General features: G+C 51.8%; 1 protein-coding gene and 1 non-coding gene across 4 annotated transcripts in view; one reads left to right on the top strand and one right to left on the bottom strand.

Moving 5' to 3' along the window:
- The first annotated feature begins 210 nt into the window (after positions 1 to 210).
- CAMK1D (calcium/calmodulin dependent protein kinase ID) overlaps positions 211 to 18,485 on the top strand; it is a 475,430-nt gene continuing 457,155 nt past the window's right edge. For all 3 annotated transcript variants that reach the window (XM_075552372.1, XM_075552371.1, XM_075552373.1), the window contains exon 1: positions 211 to 708. In XM_075552372.1, the coding sequence (XP_075408487.1) occupies positions 617 to 708 (92 nt within the window). In that variant the 5' untranslated portion in view covers positions 211 to 616. The remainder of the gene's footprint in view (positions 709 to 18,485) is intronic.
- Positions 13,554 to 13,659, bottom strand: LOC142452077 (U6 spliceosomal RNA). The gene has a single exon (XR_012785139.1). It is a non-coding gene; the product is annotated as a U6 spliceosomal RNA (small nuclear RNA).

Here is an 18,485-nt window from a genome sequence, read left to right as displayed (position 1 = left end):
GACGCGGGGGCCGCGCGCGGGCCGGCCGGCAGCCCGTGGCCGCGGCGCCCAGGGCACGGCGCTCCCCGGGAGCAGGACATCCCCGAAGGCGGCCGCGTGCGTGCGGGCGGCGGCCGGGGCGCGCGGGGGGGTGGGGGGGCGGGGAGCCCGCGGGAGAGGGAGGGGGAGTGGGAGGGGTGGGGGAGGGAGCAGGGCGCGCGGGGAGGGAGGAGAAGGGAGGAAAGAAAGTAGCAGAAAGTGAGGTTTGCAGCAGGCGGCCAAGGAGTCCTCGGAGCGGCGGCGGCGGGGCCGGCGGCGGCAGGAAGTCTGAGCCAAAAGCGAGCGGCAATAAGAGCCAGGGAGGGACCGCGGCGGCGAGAGTGAAAGAGGAAACTGCAGAAGAGGAAGCTCCGCCGCAGCACTAAGTCTGCCTCCGGCTCCCGGGCTGAGCATCCCCGCGCCGCCCGCCACCTCCTTCCCGGACCTGCTCGCTTCTCCCCGCGCCTCCGCCGAGCCCCCGGGCGGCCGCCCCTGCGCCCCAGCCGCCCGTCTCGCCAGCGCCCCCATCTCGGGCCCCGCGCCCCCCGGCCCCTCCACCTCGCCGCGCTCCGCACGCGCCGCGCCGCACTCGTCTGCCATGGCCCGGGAGAACGGCCAGGGCAGCGCCTCCTGGAAAAAGCAGGCTGAAGACATCAAGAAGATTTTCCAGTTCAAGGAGACCCTGGGCACGTAAGTGGGGCCCGGGGAACACAGGGCGGGCGGGGGTGGAGCGATCGTGGGTGCCTAGGCGGCTCCGGCTGCCACCGCCGCGGCGGCGGCTGGAACCAGGCGAGTGGCCGCGTCTTCATTGTCCGCTTCTCGGTCCTGTGGAACCCCCACACCCCTACCGTGCGCCCAGCGCGCGTGGACACGGCTCCTGAGCTGGACAGCCCACGCCGCCGGGCGACTTTCCACTTCCCCTGACACCACCGCCTTCTCGACTTCTGCCTGTCACCCCTCTTCCCCCCCGCGTGACTGTGGGCTGAGCCTGGTGGGCACTTCTGTTTACTGAGTGTGCTGTGTTTACTCGCCGGGTGTATGGGCGTTCAGGCCACGAGAGACGTGGTCCTGAGAACATCGGGTTGCAGGCCGTTCCCTTTCTGCCTTTACATCATGCATTCATATAGAATTCATTCGGAGAGACATCTGCGCGTAGGAGGTGTAGGCGACACTTGGGTTGGCCACGCAATTCCAGGAGCAAGGGATTTCTCCGTGTGTTCAGGGTCACATGTAGGCAGAGCCTTGCCGGAGTGCAGGTACCTTTCACACAGGCTCCGTCGCACACCCCCGCAGGCGTACGTTTCCCCAAGACAGGGTCTGTGCGTGGCGCTGCATAGGCAGGCGGTTTCTCTTCGCGGCTGTATTTAGCCCAATTGCTGATGGCTGCGTTTCAGGAAAGCAGAAATCACCAGAAGTCAATGGTGTGAACCCTCCGAGCGAGCATGTGCTGTCCTGCTCAGCTGCTGCTTCAGAGTTGTTTTGGAGTGCTTCCGAATAGGCAGCGACAATGATAGTGAAAGAGAATTAAGCTCAGCCAAAGGAATCTCAAGTTCAAGTCGTTTCCAACCCGCCCCCCCCCCCCCGCCCCTCTGGTCAATACATGGGTGACTGATCAGTCCTTGAAGGTGTATTGATTCAAACATGTGCCGTGGGAACCTTGCATCTTGCGGAGGTTCATGGAGGCATTGACTAGGCTATGAAGAAGAAGGGGTGTTTTATGGGATGAATCAATGTGATGGGTGTACTCCCCCCCCCCACCGCTTTTCTTGCAGAACCGTATTTTCAAAACTCAGGTTGTTTGTTTTCTGCTCCACACAGTGTTCACTGACTGCAGTTGATACAGCCCTGTGCCTGCACCCTGCCCCCATCTCTGCAGTGGGTCCACCCGAGAGAAGTTGTGATGGGAGGGCATGCTGCTGAATCTGGGAACAGCACCTGTACTGAGGACTAGACCAGGGTCTCTCTGCTGCCTCGATTGCTGCATTTGAGGGAAGACACCTGTGGGCTTAGCAGGCCCGTTTCTGTTCAAATGGAAACATACAGGACTTAGTCCTGCAACAAAGAGGAACCCAGCCAATGAATGGAGGCCTTTTGGGCAAAACTTTTGAAAATAGCCTCTGAGTTTGGGAGTGTGATTGTCAGGTACTCACATTCCTGAGAAACAAGCACTGTGTCCTCGCTTGTCCTCCAGAGACTGATTAGGTGGGGGTGGACCAGGGGATGAGAGTGTGGAATCCCATCCCACTGTGTGTGAGCGCCTTCCTTTGGGAAGTCTAGCCTCCCCTAAAGCCCTTGGCCCGCAGCCTCCAGGAGGACTGATGCAGTCTCCTCTAAAGGATTCCCGTCCAGGAGAGTCCGCAGCCCCTCCTCTGCAGTGGCCACGCTGCTGGAGTTCAGTCAGCTGTGGCTTCATGGAGCCGCTCCTGCTGGGGGATAAATCCAGGGGTTTTTCTGGGGGTGTCTTGCAGCCAGCATCGGCAGGGGGGCCGCTTCTGGGACTCCAGCCACCTTCTCCGTGAGCTTTTGGGTATGGGTCCCTGGGAAGAAAGAAGCCTTTTCAAAGAAACTTCCCATTGAGGTTCCATAGTGTTGTCAAGGGAGCCAAACCCATACAGAATAATGATTAAGCTGTTTTCACTCAGGGACATAATAATATTAGTAACAATGGTGCTCCGTAGTAGCTGACATTACTAAGCAAATACAAAGTGAAGGGCATTCTTTTAAGTGCCTTGCCTTTAGGCACTCATTTAATGCTATGATAACCTTATGAGGTAGGTATTTATTTACTCTGCGTGCAATTTGCATACGAGAAAACTAAAAGCAACGAGAGATTAAGTAACTTGCTGAAGGTTAGCGATGTCTTAAGGGGTAGAGCCAATCGGAGAGGCTCGGTAGAGCCACGTCTTCTTGGCGTGGGGGTAAGCCACTTTGTAGATTACGTAACAGCAAGTGTAATAATTTGGCTTAACTTGAGTGTTTGAAAAGTTGGCTTTAACGCGAACGTAAAGAAAACATAATTATGGGGAAGCCTGTTACATAAATCTGCAAGTGCGTCGAAGCTAACCACTCATGGCTCTTGCATCATCGACATCATGCCGTCGCCTTGAACTTTCCGAAAGTGGTCCCGAGTCCTGGATGCCTGCTTCACTGTCTGCTGTGTCCGGTGACCTTGGCCGGCGTCTAAATCTGGAAGTCACTTCTGTCCGTTCTGTGTGGCGCGCAGGGCCATGCGCCTCTCTTGTTTGGCACGAAGCCTCTGTCGGACAAAGGGGCCAGCCATGACAAGTGGAATTCATTTCCACAGTGCTCGGCGGGTTCATTAATTTTGTTTGTCACAACCTGTATCAGATGTCTCTAAGGCTCTCAGGCAGGGAAGCCCTGCTGGAAGCAAGGCTGTCAGCTTGCAGTTTTGTGATGGTTTTGAAATAAACTACTTGAAAGGCCCAAGGCACACTCACTTGGCCAAAGTTTTCAGTTGGCTAGTTGGTTGCCTTCACTGAGCGTCTCTCAGTTGTCCAAAGCCAAGGGGCAGAACCATTTAGGCCAGTGGTTCTCAACCTTCCTCATGCCGTGACCCTTTAATACTACAGTTCCTTATGTTGTGGAGACGCCCAACCATGAACTTATTTTTGTTGCTACTTCATCACTGTCATTTTGCTACTGCTGTGAATCGGTCGATCCCTGTGAAAGGGTGATTCGACCCTCAAAGGGGTCATGACCCACAGGTTGAGAACCGCTGATTTAGGTGATGGGAGTAGAGGGATCTTGAAGTGGGAGGGTGGGGGCGTGTGAGGGGTACAGGTTGGCCCAGGAGGTGGGAGAAGAGATGGAGGAAGGAACCGTCAGTGCCAGGTACCTTTTGTGGTTTGGGGCCTGTTGATTTAACATCCCACTGAATCAGGCCCCAGGAAAAACCCCTTAACCGATGCATGCCTGTGAAGCCTCCTTTGAAAGGGAATCCCAGACCCTGCCCATATCTCTGAATGAGGTGGTAAGACTTAGTTACTGTTTATCAATCAACGACACGTTTTCAGGTACTTGGCACACAGGAGAGCAGGTCAACCTTGAGTAGCTGCACAGTAGGAGGGGCCCACGTTTCTGTGGAGACTCTGGATGCCACCTTTCCTGGAGCCACCTTTCAGTGACTTCTGGAACAAGGCAATTAAAAGAGACCAGGTGGAGACAGATATGGGTGGGAAGGAAGCTTTGGCGCAGGACCTAGGAGGTGCCCTGGGACTCATGGAAGTCACTGTGAGAATTTCTAGGTAACCAACTGCATTCGGCTAGAGAAGGCCCCCTCCTTGGCACAGTGCAGAGTGACTTGCCAGTAGAAGTCATTTCCCCAGAGCACAGGAAGATATAATCGGCTCCGTGCGTGTGAAGACAGGGTTTCCTTATAAACTGGACACTTTAAGGTGAAAGCATTCCGTCCCATAGGAGCCCGGGTGCTGTAGTGGGTTGCTAACCTCAAGGTCAGCAGTTTGGAACCACCAGCCACTTCGTGGGAGAAAGACGAGTCTTTCTGTGCCCATAAAGACATATAATCTTGGAAATCCAAATGGGGGCGTTCTACTCTGTCCTATCTGAAATCCAGATGGTGGCCATGGGTCAGGATGAACGTGCTGGTAGTGGACTTGGGGTTTGGTCAGAACTGCCTGCAGGTGGTGGTCAAGCCTGGTGGAGCATTCGCAGCCTCGTTTCCAGGGTCTGGGTCAGTCACTCAAGGGCTGTATGGCCTGTAGAGTGTGAGTCGTCCACAGCAGCTCCCTTCACGTCTCACCCTCCTTAAGTCTAACACTGAATGCGTGTGCGTGTGCATGGTGGTGGAAAGGGGACCCGAAATGCCCATAAAACCCTAAACCGTTGTGGTCTCCTTTGCAAGGCTGGACTTCCATTGTGTCCAGGAGTTTTCCGTGTGGGGCTCCGGGCAGTTCATTTCTGCTCGTTGGTGGGCACTTCGGTCAAGTTGCCCCTGATTCACGATGGCCCACGCACAGAGGAAGACAGCACCGCCTGGTCCCGCACCGTCCTCACGCTTGGTGGCAAATCTTGGACGGCTGTGGCCCACGGGGTTTGCATCGGCTGAGTGTTTGCAAGTAGAACTCCAGGCCTTTCTTCCTGGTCTTTCGTATTCTGGAAGCTCCACTGAAATCGGTTGAGCCTGTAAGTAACAGACAAGCTGCCCTTAGCAGATGGGTGGTGGCTGCGTAAGAGGTGGCTGGGAATGGGACACTTGAGTATCACGTGTGGAAGACAAGATTTCTCTCACTGAATCCCCACTGTCTCATACTTAATTTGGTCGGGAGCGATGCTGCCAGGTGAGCGTCGATGCTGCCAGGTGAGCGTCGGGCTGCTAAGAGAAAGGTTCTTGGCGAGAACCCACGTGTCCTCCTATCTGCTGAGTCGCCTACTTACACTGCTTACTTTGAAGTTGCTCCACGGATGCACCTGTTGACATACGATTGATTTCCCTGAAATCCTGGGTGGAAAACAGTCCCCACCTTTTTGTGATGGATGCGGAGAGTAAGAGAGAATGCAAAGCCACCTGAAATCATGCATTCGGCAGCGGATTGAATGCTATTTTTTTCTGGGATGACTCCGTTTTAGTATCTGTGAAATTTGAAAGCATATCACCAAGACAAAAATAGGGATGGGACACCCCTAGTTGCTAGCAGAGGGTACCCAGCCATAAGAATGATGAGAGGTTTGGAGTTCTCAGTCTCTCTCTCTCTCTCTCTCTCTCTCTCTCTCTCTCTCTCTCTCTCTCTCTAAGACAAATTCTGCCCATCATCCAAATAAACGAATCTATTGAGCGCCTGCTGTAATTCTAGGTACAGGAATATAACAGTGAACATAGATAAACATGTTGCCCTGGAGCTTACATTCTAGTGGGGGAGCCAGGTAATAAAAAGAATAAATGTGTAACATGTTGTTGTTGTTAGGTGCATTTAGTCGGTTCCAGTTCGTCCCTACTCTGTAAAACAGAAGAAACCCCTCCCGCCTCCCCAGCCCCACCTTTCTGTCCTGTTCTCACCTCAAGATTCCTGCCATTAGAGACCCATTAGGGGCCATTGTGTCAGTCCACCTTTCAGGGCCCTCCTGTCTTCACCTTTTCCTTTACCAACCTCCAAGCCCTTCTCAAGGACCAGTCCCCGCTGACAAGGTGTTCGAAGTTTGAGAGATCAAGTCTCACGGTCTGCTTCTGAGGAGTAGCCTGGCATTACTTCTCCCCCATCCCATCGGCTTGGTCCCCTGGCTGGCAGGTGAGGCTCTCTCATTATTCGTCACCAACACTCTACTGGAAATGCACCCATTCTTTCCAGCCCCCCTTGTCACGTGCCCAGGAGGCGGTGGAAAATACCTTGGCTTGGGTCAGGCCCACCTGAGCGCTCTTTCACCACTTAAAGAGGCCTGCCTTGTACAGCAGGAGTATCCACTGATCTCCGGATGGCTGTTCTAGGTGAGTTGCTTGTGGATCCAAGTCAAGTGAAATGCTGGAGAAGAGCAGTCATTTCTTCGTTCTCCACCATGCGGCCTAATGGTCCAGGTGGGAGCGTTTCTGATACTTTACAGTGAGTTGTCATCCATACGGAAGGCTGTCTTTGTCTTCACCAGCGAGGCTGTAAATCCTCTTCCGTTTCAGCAAACCAGGCTGTGTGTCCGCAGGCTGCTGTACCCTGCAGGTGGTAGCTTTTCCTCGGCTCTGATGCTGCATTCTTCTTCATTGAGGACAGCTTCTCATGATTTGCTCAGCGTGCGGATTGTTAGTGTGGGGAGAGGCCGAGGGTGTTTGCTGTTGTTATCTGCCACCAAGGCAGCCCCTGACTCTGGTACGAGATCACCACCATCCCCCAGATTTGATGAGGATCAATCATTTGTGATCCAAGGAGTTGTCATAGGCTGGTTTAAATAGATCACCAGGCCTTTCTAGTCTATCTTCGCCTGGAAGTTCTTCTGAAACTTGCTCATCATCGAAAGCAACTCTAGCCACCCCTGACAGGTAGACTGCGGCAGCACACGAGGAGCACTGGCTGGGAATTGAACTTGTGTCTTCCCCGTGGAAAGCAAGGAGTCTACTTCAGTGCCATGTTAGGGAGAAAAAAAATAAGCTAGGTAAGTCGATCCTTGGGGGTGGTAATCACACTGTCGGTTTGAGCAGTCATGAGAAGCTGTTATTGGAATAAACATCTGAAGGGGACATGAGAATTTCTGGTGATCCATCGAGCGCTCCAGCCAGCAGGAACAGCCCAGGTACTGAGGTGGGGGACACATTTGGTAGTTTTTTAGCTGAGCGCCTTCAAGGAGGCCCGTGTGACTATAACTTCGGAGTCAGAGGTAGCTAAGAAGCCTAAGGAGCAATGTGTGTGTGGCAGGGCCAGTGAGAGAAGGGGAAGGGTTTGTGGGTCACAGTGAGACCTTGCCTTTGGATCTCAGAGAGACGGGGACCACTGGGGGCGGGGCGTTGAGGAGAGGGCTAGCATGACAAAATAAAGTGTTGTCCAGGGTTCTGTGGTGGCTGCAGGGCAGCATCAGGGGAGAGCAGTGAGAGGCCCTACTGCAACAATCTCCTGGGAGAAGTAATGGGTGCTGAGAAGTGGTGGAATGCTGGGTGTATTTTGAGGATCCAGCCGGTAGGAGTTGCTGATAGATTGGGTGTGGGTGTGAGATTCTCCCAGCATCTGTGGTTGGAAGAATGGTACATTTGGTGGCATGGTTCTGCGTCTCCCAAGCATTTTCTGGACACTTTTTCTCTCTGCTCCTTGCTCCTCTGTCATTGTCCATGCTCTGGGAAGTCCTGGGGGTGGATGTGGTTTACAGGGAAACTCCATGCCCTTTGGATTTCTCGTGGCCCTCGTGAGTGACCGCTACATTTTAAGGTGCTGCTCCGTTGGGCTGAATCTGGAAAGCGTTTGAGCTATATTCTCACTGCTGCAGCAGGAAAGCCATTGTGATAGTCTGGGCATGTTAGCAATGGAAACAAATGCTTTACTTCCTGTGAGAATGCTGATTCCCCTCCCCACCCACATCCACTCCTCCTCCCCTCCCCTTTAGAATGATCAATTGGAAGAGGCAGGCCACACTTTTACAAGTAGGCCCAACTCTCCCACGGGATCTGGGAATGTAAAGCCCAAAGATCCAATGAGAAAGCTCAAACACGCCAACACCATTCCTTTCTTGGAGAAGAAAAACCAAAAGTTTTTCTTGATTGAAAAATAAGACAATCTGTTATGTGCCTATTGATTGGTAGGAGGATTTGGGAAATTGGACTTCTGGGTAGACTGTGTTCCCAGAGAGACTAATGAGGACTGGTTCTCCAGTACACATTTCCAATTCAAACATGGAGCCATAATGAGCAGTAATTATGCTCGGCTGGTGCCGGCTGGGCATCCTTGTGCCCTCAGGGGAGGAGTAGCTTAGGGGTTAACTCATTGGATTTTTCTTTGGCCGGGTCTCTACAAATCCCATAAATCTCCTTAAATCCCCTTCAATCTCTCTCCTCCTCGTCTGTCCTCTGGAAGGCTTAGGCATTGTTCCAATGGGAGATTGACACCTTATCGGTCAACTCGCACCCAGAGGACCGCAGACCCCAGAACCTGCTGCTCCAAATCCTTCATGTGTATCAGAGGCCACCTTTTGTTACTTCGTGTGTGTGGGTGTCCGTGTGGGAGATATGTGTTTTGAACAGAAGACAATGATTGATTAGGGGCAGCCAGTGTGAAGCCAGTGGCCCAGCTTCTGACTCAAGGTTTCCTTTTTTACTCCTTGGTCAACTGAACGGACACGTGGACTCTGGGAGAGGTGCCAGCCAGTTATTCATCCTCGCAGTGGGCTGTGGGCTGTGCCCCTAGGACTGACTGTGACCCAGGGGAACCACCTTTTCCCGGGGCTGGTGTTTTATTAGAACTCGCTGTATTTTTAATGTTTGTGATGCAGTGGGTGCATCACTCGGGCGCCAGTCAGACCAGGAGTGACCTCCAATTGGATGTCGCAGGCCAAGTTTAATCCGTGGCAGCCCAAGGTCATCTCATGACTCCAGCTTGCAGTGGTGTGGACCTAGTGGTTTTCCCTCATATTTCAGCAGGGCTCTGGGATGTAGGGAGAGTGTGACCCTTGGTTAACATTAGATTCAGAGGACAAGGCCCTGTAGGGTCAGCTTTTGGAGGCAATGAGGCCGACCGGCAGGGTAATTCCAACCCAGCCCTTTGTAGTTGTGCGACTCTGGGCACATTTCTTCATCTCTCTAAGTGAATGGAGGAATGGAATTCATTGCCTGTGGAAGAATCGTTGTGAGGATTCAGGGATGAACACGAGTTGCCTGGGACTGAGTACACTGGCACTGCCACCAAGCTCTTCTTGCCGTCAGTAGCCGCGGTTGTCTGCGCTCACGATTGCAAAACCGGACCGGCGGAGAACAACCTGCCTCTCTCTGTTGGAAATGACTTTCTGCAAGTTCTTCTTGTAAGTGTGCAGGATGGAGCATCTTTGACCTCCCCAAAAGTGATTTAAGAAATAATAAACAATTCTTCACCGAGCCAAGGAAGAGTGATTATTGGGAGTTCTCCATTATACAGTCAGTAGCTCAGAGTCTGGGCTCTGAGGTCACACAGACATGGGTCAGTGTCTGGGGCCCATCGCATCTTAGCTATGGGACTCTCGGCAAATTCTTCCAGCAGTTTGAGTCTCGTGTCCCGTCTGTAACATGGGAGACCATCTTACACCCAACCACAGGGTTGTGCTCAAGCTGTAAGCTCACTGCCATCGCGTCAGTGTTGACCCTCGTCAGCCCGAGAGCACAGGGTAGACCTGCTCCCGTGAGGTTCTGAGGTTGCAACTGAGCCTTGTGGTTAGCAGCCCGACGTGTCACCGCTACGCCACCAGGGCGCCCAGAGCAGTGCTTCACCTTCCGGATGCCGCGACCCTTCACACAGCTCCTCGTGTTGTGGTGACCCCCCTCCACCCCTAGCCATAACATTTTTTTCGTTGCTACTTCATCACTATAATTCTGCTACTGTTATGAATCGGACGACCCCTGCGAAAGGGTCGTTGGAACCCCAAAGGGGTCTCGACCCACAGGTTGAGAACCACTGGTCTAGAAGCTTGTGAAGAGGCTTAACTGAGGAGGATGGTCCACTGTCCTCATCGGGTACGATGTCTGACTCCCAACACTCCCAACACGGCTCAGTGCAGGTTATCTCGTTTAGTCTCCCGCCATGCTGGGGCAGCACCCCTCAGAGGCCATTTGCGTAGCTTTGGAGGGTGTGGTTCACCTTTCAGCATCTGCTCCCCTCAGGAGGGTGATCCCTCCGTGCGGTCCTGGCGTTAACCAATAGACTCAGCCTGAAACCTCCTCTGGGCCAGCTCGGGGTTGGGGTGACCTAGTTAGCGCTGTATCACAGGCTCATTCTCTTTCTCTCCTTGGCTCAACACTGCCTGGCTGCACCTCTCCCTGCACCCTGAACTGGTTCTTCTTCTTCCTTTTTTTTTAATCTGGCCCAATCTCCAGCTTGTGCAAGCGTCCTTTCTAACTGCACCCCTGTTTTCTCGGTCTGCAGCTGCGGCCTCGGGTGAGCCGTGGGCCTGCTTCACACCTCGGGCGCTCTCTGTTCGCACAGTGGCTCCCATGCGTCTGCCTCCTTTCGAATTGAAAACGGTTTTTTGATTTGTGGTGGAAGTGGCTCATCTTCGAAGCCTTTACATCCCTCGGTGGGCTGGCGCGGCTGCATGGTTGCACTGGCCAGCCATAAAAGGGTAGCCTGCATATGCCGATACCATGTAAGCCTCTCGCAATTTGTGGGAATATTCATGTAGGGGATTGTGTTGTGTGGGGGTGGGGTGGATGCGGACAAAGTTGTCCATGCTTTTAGTGTCGCAGGCTACACGAGGGAAGTGTGACCCTCGAGGACTTGACTTCCACACCGGGGTTGTCTCTCACTCTGACCTTGCCAGATTTGTTTCTTTGATGACCAAACCCTGCCCAGGGCCACGATTAGCAGGTGCTTCTAGGAGAAAAGTGCTTCCCTCCCCCCACAGTTTATTTTCCTGTGTCTTGGAAGGAGCTTGTTCTGGCTTTTATGACCCCAGCACGGGCCACTGGCAGTTGGGTTTACAGGACGTTGGACGGGGAGCTGCAAATGGAGGGCTCACGGTATTGTCTGACAATCTCTGGTTTCCAAGCTCAGCTCCTGCCTGCCTCCCCCAGACAACCCTGTCTGCTCCCTCCAAGGCCCACTGTCCTGTAAAACAAAGCAGGCAAAGCAGAACAAAACACTATGTCTGTTTAGAAACCTTGTGGTTGGGAGAAGGGGAAGCTCCTCCGCAGAGGACCAGGGCCGCCCAGCCTGGGCCCGGGAGTTTACCATCGAGAAGCCGATGCTTCTTAAGACATTTGACCACAGAAACACCTTGAAGTAGATTCAAGGACTGCCGGTAATTGATACTGGAGCGATTTTTACAGAAAGTCCTCTCACTGCACTGACGATTAGCATTCGGAGATAAGAGAGAAAAGAACAATCCTTATTTCTGGCTTTGGGCATTTGAGAGACTCAAGAGAACCATTGGTGGGTCCAAATGATGGGCTGCTAACACGAGGTTGCAGGTTTGAGTCCCCCTGGGGTGCCTTGGAGAATTTCTTCCCCAAGTCTGCTATGAAGACCCGCAGAACACAGTTCTCCCCTACAGCCAGGGGCCTGCATGAGGCGCAGCGCACTCCTAGGAAACTGGTTTTGGGGGAGGTACTCATCTGTGTTGCAATCTGGGGAGTAGAGGGCTGAGTGAGGCAATGCTTTGGGACCTTGGGAAGAAGCATCCCAAGCACACACTACCATTAGGTCCAAGGCTGCCGGCCCAGGTTCTGGGAAGCAGGAATGAAATGCTGCCTTGTTTTACCTGCCTCCCCTGCCCCCTGCCCCGGCACAAACCCTGCTTCTAGGATGAACACGACATTATGGCCTCACCGATGTCTGTGGGCCTGAGTGGGATCCTGATTACCATAAACCATTTTTATATCTGTGGAAGAATATGCTTTAAATAACAACAACAACAGCAACAACAACTTACACAAACTTTGGAAACAAGCCTTGTATGTAACTTGGGGCAACCTGTGTTTGGCAGTAATACTGACGATTTCCACAGCCACACCTCATTTTATCGCTCTGTGCTTTACTGTGCTCTGCAGATAATGCATTAAAATAAACCCAACACAAATCGAAGGTTCGTGGCTACCCTGTGTTGAGCCAGTCTACCGGCGGACATGCTTCCAACAGCATGTGTTCACTTCCTGTTTCTGTGTCACATTTTGGTAATCCGTGCAGAATTCCAAGCTTTTTCATGGCTCTTGTACGTGCCGGGAGCCACAGTGGCAGAGTGGATTGCACGTTGAGCTGGTCACTGTAGGGGCAGTGGCCTGTCGGTGATCTTCAGTGACATTTTACTTGCACTCAGTTAGTAGTAGATGAGTGTCAACCACTCCGGGACATTGTCCGTACGTACCCCCACGAGGCTGATGTCCAGCTCTCAGGACTTGGAGAAAACCCTGAGCTATTGGAGTGGGCTGACTGGCTTCGGGCCCCGTCACGGGAGTGGCGGTAAAGAGGTCTATGCATGCATCCTAGCTCTTGTCATCGAAGGTCTTGTCATGTGGGGTCTTGGACTTACCACTTTCTGCATCTTGATTGCCTTGTCTGTTCAATGAGGGTAATTGCGCCTGCTCACATGGCAAATTTGTTGACACGTCTCGGATGAGATAAATTATGTGTGAAGCTGGTTATCACATAGTAAGGACCTACTAGGGTGGGAACCGTGGTTGTTTACAGGGATTGTCACCTTCAGTCACATTCCTTGCTCCTAAATGTTAGTCTTCGGCATCCTTTTCAAAGCCCAGCTGTCATCTCTTGGGCAGCGTTCATGTAGAAAAGTTGGAGCATATGTCCGCATGTTGAATTTGACTCTGGAAATATCACAGACTTCCAGCCTCTCTGGTCCATTTTTCTAGCCGTGTCCAGGTGTTCTCGTCTTGTTTGCATGTTCAGTGCTTAAGTGATTAGCTCCTTGTTGTTCTTGTTAGCTGTCATCGAGTCGATTAAGAATCCTGTGCGCAACAGACCGAAACACTACACAGTCCTGAGTCCTCCTGACGGTTGTTCCTACGCCCGAGCCCATTGCTGCAGCCACTGTGTCCGTCCAGCTCATCAAGGGCCTTCCTCTTTGTCACTGTCCCTCCACTTTGCCAAGCGTGACGTCCTTCTCCAGAGCCCGTTCTCCCCCGACAGTATGTCCAACGTATGTAAGAGGACATCTTGCCATCCTTGCCTCTTCGGAGCGCCCTGGACTGACTTCTTTCAGTATAGATCGGTCTGTCCTTTTGGCAGTCCATGGTCCTTTGAGTATTTCCCAACACCACTATTCAGATGCACTGATTCTTCTTCGTTCTCCTGTATTCAGTGTCCAGTGTTCACATGCAATGAGGTGATGGAAAATACCTGGCTCGGGTCAGGTGGACCTTAGTCCTCAAAGTAACAGCTTTCAAAATCTTTATTTTAAATACGGAACGCGCCAGGGATTTGCGTGTCATCCTCGCTAGGGGCCATGCTAATCTTCGCTGTATCATCCCAATTTTAGTACATGTGCAGCTGAAGGGAGCACCAAAGTAGCCTCTTTGCTTTTTGATAACTTGCCAAAAAAAAAAAGGGTAAAGACTCTCATGCCCCAGGAGAGAATATAAACACAGAAGAATATGACAAGAGTAAAAATCATTTGTAGACAAAATATCAGTACTTTCTGGCGTATTTTAGGGAATGTCTCCATTGACATGAACTTGCTGGCATGGGGGCACTCTTTGGGAGTTGGGCCGGCCTCAGTGGGGAGCACCCATAATGTAGTCATTTATCAACCAATTGGAGCCAGTTACATACTGGGTTGCTAACTGAAAGGTCAGCAGTTCGAACCACCCAGTTGCTCTATAGAGGGATCTGGAGACCTGCTTCCTTAATGATGACAGTTACAAGAAAACCCACGAGGCGGTGGTGCTCTGTCCCATGAGCTCACACTTGATGGCACCCAACAGGAAGAATCCCTGGTGGCGCACTGTGGGTTGTGTCGAGCGGCTAACGAAGAGGTCAGTGGTTCAGACTTACTACCTGCTCCTTCAGGGAAAGAGGAGGCAGTCTGCTTCCATAAAGATGCACAGCCTTGGGAACCCGACGGGCAACTCTACTCTGTCCTGTAGGGTCACTGTGAGATGGAATACACCGAGATGTGTTTGGGTTGAGAGTCAGCTCTGGATGTAGGGGTGGCTGCCTTTGTTCAGTGTTGTAGGCACCTGGATTTTTTCAGGTGTGCATTTCCCATGAACTTGGTGGTGATGTTGATGGTGTCATCCTGGTGTCACCCTCATCTCACCTCTGAGCACTCAGGGTCTGCTTACCATAGACTCTGCTCAGCTGGCTTCCAGGGAGCTCATTAGACAAGGGAAAAAGGAGATTGAAAAAACTCACATCCAAGTGTGGTTGGCTGTCCGTGGTTGGGGTGGAAACATGGGGACCTGGCTGGTTAGCAGATAGGTTCACCCCAGTCATTGGGTGATAGATAGCGAGCAAATGTGCTACGTGCTTTATCTTGCCTTCTGCCAACTGCTGACACCTTAAAGTCAGCTTGAGACCTTAAAGTCAGCTTCTCTTGAGACACTGTCTCCTCAGCCAACCTCTTCCTGTGATCAGAAGGCGGCGTCTTATAATTCAAGTGGAGATCAGTTAGCCCAGTGCCTTCATTTTCAAGGGCCAGGGAATCAAGGCACCTGGTCCCAAGGCCATGCTGAACCCGGACCACACCCAGCCTTCCGCTGCTTTGGCCAAGCCTCTGCTTGTGGATTGTTAATCCCCAGGTTGGTAACAGTGAGCATTCTGAAGCACCAGGCCACAACATCCACACACTGAGGGCTACAGAGAGAGTGCTGAAGGTCTTCCTACCCATGTCATTGTGTTTACGGTCCTTTATGCTGGTACGCTCACTGGCTTGTTGCTGTTAAGTGTCACCCGAGTTCGTTCCGACAGAGTGGCCCTGTGCCCACAGAAGCAAACACCCCCTGGCCCTGCGCCAGCCTCACAGTGGCTCTGATGCCTGAGCCATTGTCGCAGCCACCAGGTCAATCCATCTGGTGGCGAGGCTTCCACTTTTCTTGCTGCCCCCTCCCAACTTTCCCACATATGTTGTCCGCCTTTCCCGTCGAAGGACGTGAGAGGAAGTCTCGCCATCCTTGCCTCTAAGGAGCATTCTGGCTGGGTTTCTTCCAGGACAGACTGTTGGTTCCATTGGCCGTCCTTGGTGCTCTCTGGATCCTTTGCCAGCCCCATCACGCACATGCATCCATCCACCTGCTCCCTGGTGGAAGAGGAGGTACCGATGGCATGGTTCGCCCCAGAGAGACCTGGGAGCTGTGAACGGTGGAGCCCTTGCCCCCTCTGCTTGCTTTATTCTGGCTAGGCCAGATTCCCAGGCCATGGGTCCCTGAGCAGAAGAGGGGCTGGCGTTCCGAAGCCAGAGAGCCAGAGCTCCATGACCCTTACAGGAAGTCACTAGCAAAGACTTGAGTTGGGACAACCAGGCAGGACTGGCCTCACACAGGCAACACCCTGTTCATATTCGACAGCAACGCGTTCAATGCATGGCCATTGAGGAAATGAATGGATGAAAGAAGGGTGACTGGGGAATCCAGGACGGATGAACCCCTCAGGACCAGTGGTGAGAGTGGCAATACCAGGAGGGTGGAGGGAAGGTGGGGTAGAAAGGGGGAACTGATTACAAAGATCTACATCCCTGGGGGGTGGACAACAGAAAAGTGGGTGAAGGGAGATGTAGGACAGTGTAAGAAGTGACAAAATACTAATAATTTATAAATTATCAAGGGTTCATGAGGGAGGAGGGGCGGGGAGGGAGGGGGAAAAATAAGGAGCTGATACCAAGGGCTCAAGTAGAAAGCAAATGTTTTGAGAATGATGATGGCAATAAATGTACAAATGTGCTTGACACAATGTATGTATGTATGTATGTATGTATGGATTGTGATAAGAGTTGTATGAGGTGCACCCCACCCAAAAAAAAAAAGAAAACAAAGGGCTTAAGTGGAGAGCAAATGCTTTGAAAATGATGAGGGCAAAGCATGTACAGATGTGCTTTATACAATTGATGTATGTATGGATTTTGATAAGAGTTGAATGAGTCCCTAATAAAATGTTAAAAAATAATAAAAAGAAGAAAACAGAAAAGAGTGAAAAGAAGGTGGACTGGCTGTGGGCCCGGCTAATGACATCCAGAGACTAATTTTGCTGTATATTAGCGATTAGACCTTGAGCAAAATCTGGAATTTCTGTTCTCTCATTTTAAAATGGGAATGACCCTACCTACTTTTTTCAGCTTTTAAAAAAAGGGAAGTTTTGTTGCAAAAAAAATCAGAGATAAGGTAGGCTGTGCATTAGAGATGATGATTAAATTGAAAAACCCACTGTCATTGCCTTGACCTCAACCCACAGTGACGTTATGGGGCCTCCAAGGTGGTGAATCCTTATGGCAATGGATGGCCACACCTTTTTCCTGGGGTGAGTTTGAACCACCGGCCTTTTGGTTAGCAGATGCTTGCTTTAACCATTGTGCCATCAGCGCTCCTTAAGTAAAGGGGAACTGTGATCATTAGCAGACAGGTATCAACCCCATTATGTGAGTTAAAGTTCACTGAGAAGCCTTCAGGGATTCCATTAGAGATGCATTCCTTTGGGATATGCTGCTTCTCACATATGAGAAATTAAGCTTTCATAGTCCTTAAATATTTGCTGCCATTGAGTCAATTCTGACTCATAGCAATTCTGTAAGATAGGGCAGTACTCTTCCGGTGGGTTGCTGAGACCACACCTCTTAACAGGAGTAGAAAGCCTCATCTTTCTCCCACTCAGTGGGTGGTGGTTTCTAAACGATGACCTGTGGTTTGTAGCCCAACACATAACTCATAACACCCTCACGGCTCAATAGTCTTTATAGGTCAGTATAAAGGAGCTTCGGTTTTATTAGGTAGAACTTTGAGAAAGACATGGCAAGTGATCTGGAAAACAAATCGCAAGAGGTTGGGTCAGAATGGTTCAGTCCTACAAGCCCCTCCATAGGAGAAAGATGCGGCTCCTGTATTGATTGCATTCTTACAACCCCTATTGATGGAGCAGTTCTTCTTCCTCCTGTCAGGTCAGTATGACTTGAAGGCAGTGACTGGGTTTCTGGTAGTGATGCTGATAATGTCGCAGAAGAGACTGAAGGCTGACAGAGTCAGCCAGAGTCCTAACATTCATTCATGTATTCCCCCACTAATTAATTGACCCCTTCATTTATGTACTGAACCCACAGCTTTGGACATTTACTGTGTGGGAAGCACCGTGAGGCTCTGGTGTGCTCTTTGTACTCCTGGTGATCCTGAAGGTCCAAGTGGCAGCCACCATAGAGAAGAATGGGACTTGTTTTCTGGTTGGGGCATTGTTCTTGCAGCTACCCGGCTCTTGCTCCGGTGGCTCAGGCCAGGGGGAAGGCTCGGTGCCTGCTGTGAGCGGGAGGCTCTGTCTTGGTAGGTTGGGCACAGAGGCAAAATCTGATGGGGGACTTGGCCATGGGGCCCTCTTAGTCTTCAGGATCAGTGACCTGGGGCCACCCTGCCATAGGCTGACTACAGTGCTGGTCCTTTCTCATTCTAGTCTGTGCTCCCTGAGGGTGACCTCACTCTGGGCATGTGGGAGTAGGACCGGGACATCCAGAAAGCCTGGTTACCCCTGGATTTGGGGTTCTCTGTGTGGGCTTTCAGGTCATCGGGGTGCTATCTCAGCAGATCCTAAGCCTGAAGAAAACTCCTGCATTCACTGAATGCTGGGTGAACCAGGCACCTCTTTATAAACCCATTCCACCTCACGAGAATTAGAGAAACTGGAATTGGTTCTTGGACTAGAAATTCAGACAGGCTTGTCTGGCCAGGATCACCTGGGCACATGCCTACATTCGTTGCCCTCTGTCAGGTGTCTGACAATAAATACTTTGGGAGATCATGGGTTGGCACTAGAGGTATTTTGGATTCAATGCATCAGCTACTATAGATCACAACTCTACTTAGTGCGAGGCCCTAAGGACATGCAAGTCTTGCATTTCCCAGGAAACGTTTAGGGGAGACAGACATGCTAACACATGGCTGCGATGCAGTGTGATAGATGCCCTAGTTGGGCAGTCTAGAAGAGGGGCCCCTTGCCAGACTAGGGGGCTCAGGGAAGGAGAGGTAGGCTGGTGCCTCAGGAAGTTCCAGAAGTTGGAAGCGGAAAGGAACGAGAGTCTTGCAGGCAGTGTTTAAAGAGCTGCTGCTTCTGCGAGGAAGGATGCTGGCTTCTGTGAGACAGTGCCAGTCATAGGTTATGTTATATCGAAGAAGAGAGTCTGAATGACAATGATAGTAA

Source organism: Tenrec ecaudatus, chromosome 6, assembly GCF_050624435.1.
Source record: "Tenrec ecaudatus isolate mTenEca1 chromosome 6, mTenEca1.hap1, whole genome shotgun sequence".
Lineage (NCBI taxonomy): Eukaryota > Metazoa > Chordata > Mammalia > Afrosoricida > Tenrecidae > Tenrec > Tenrec ecaudatus.
The sequence above is the reverse complement of the archived record's forward strand: the minus strand, read 5'-3'. Positions and strand labels throughout refer to the sequence as shown.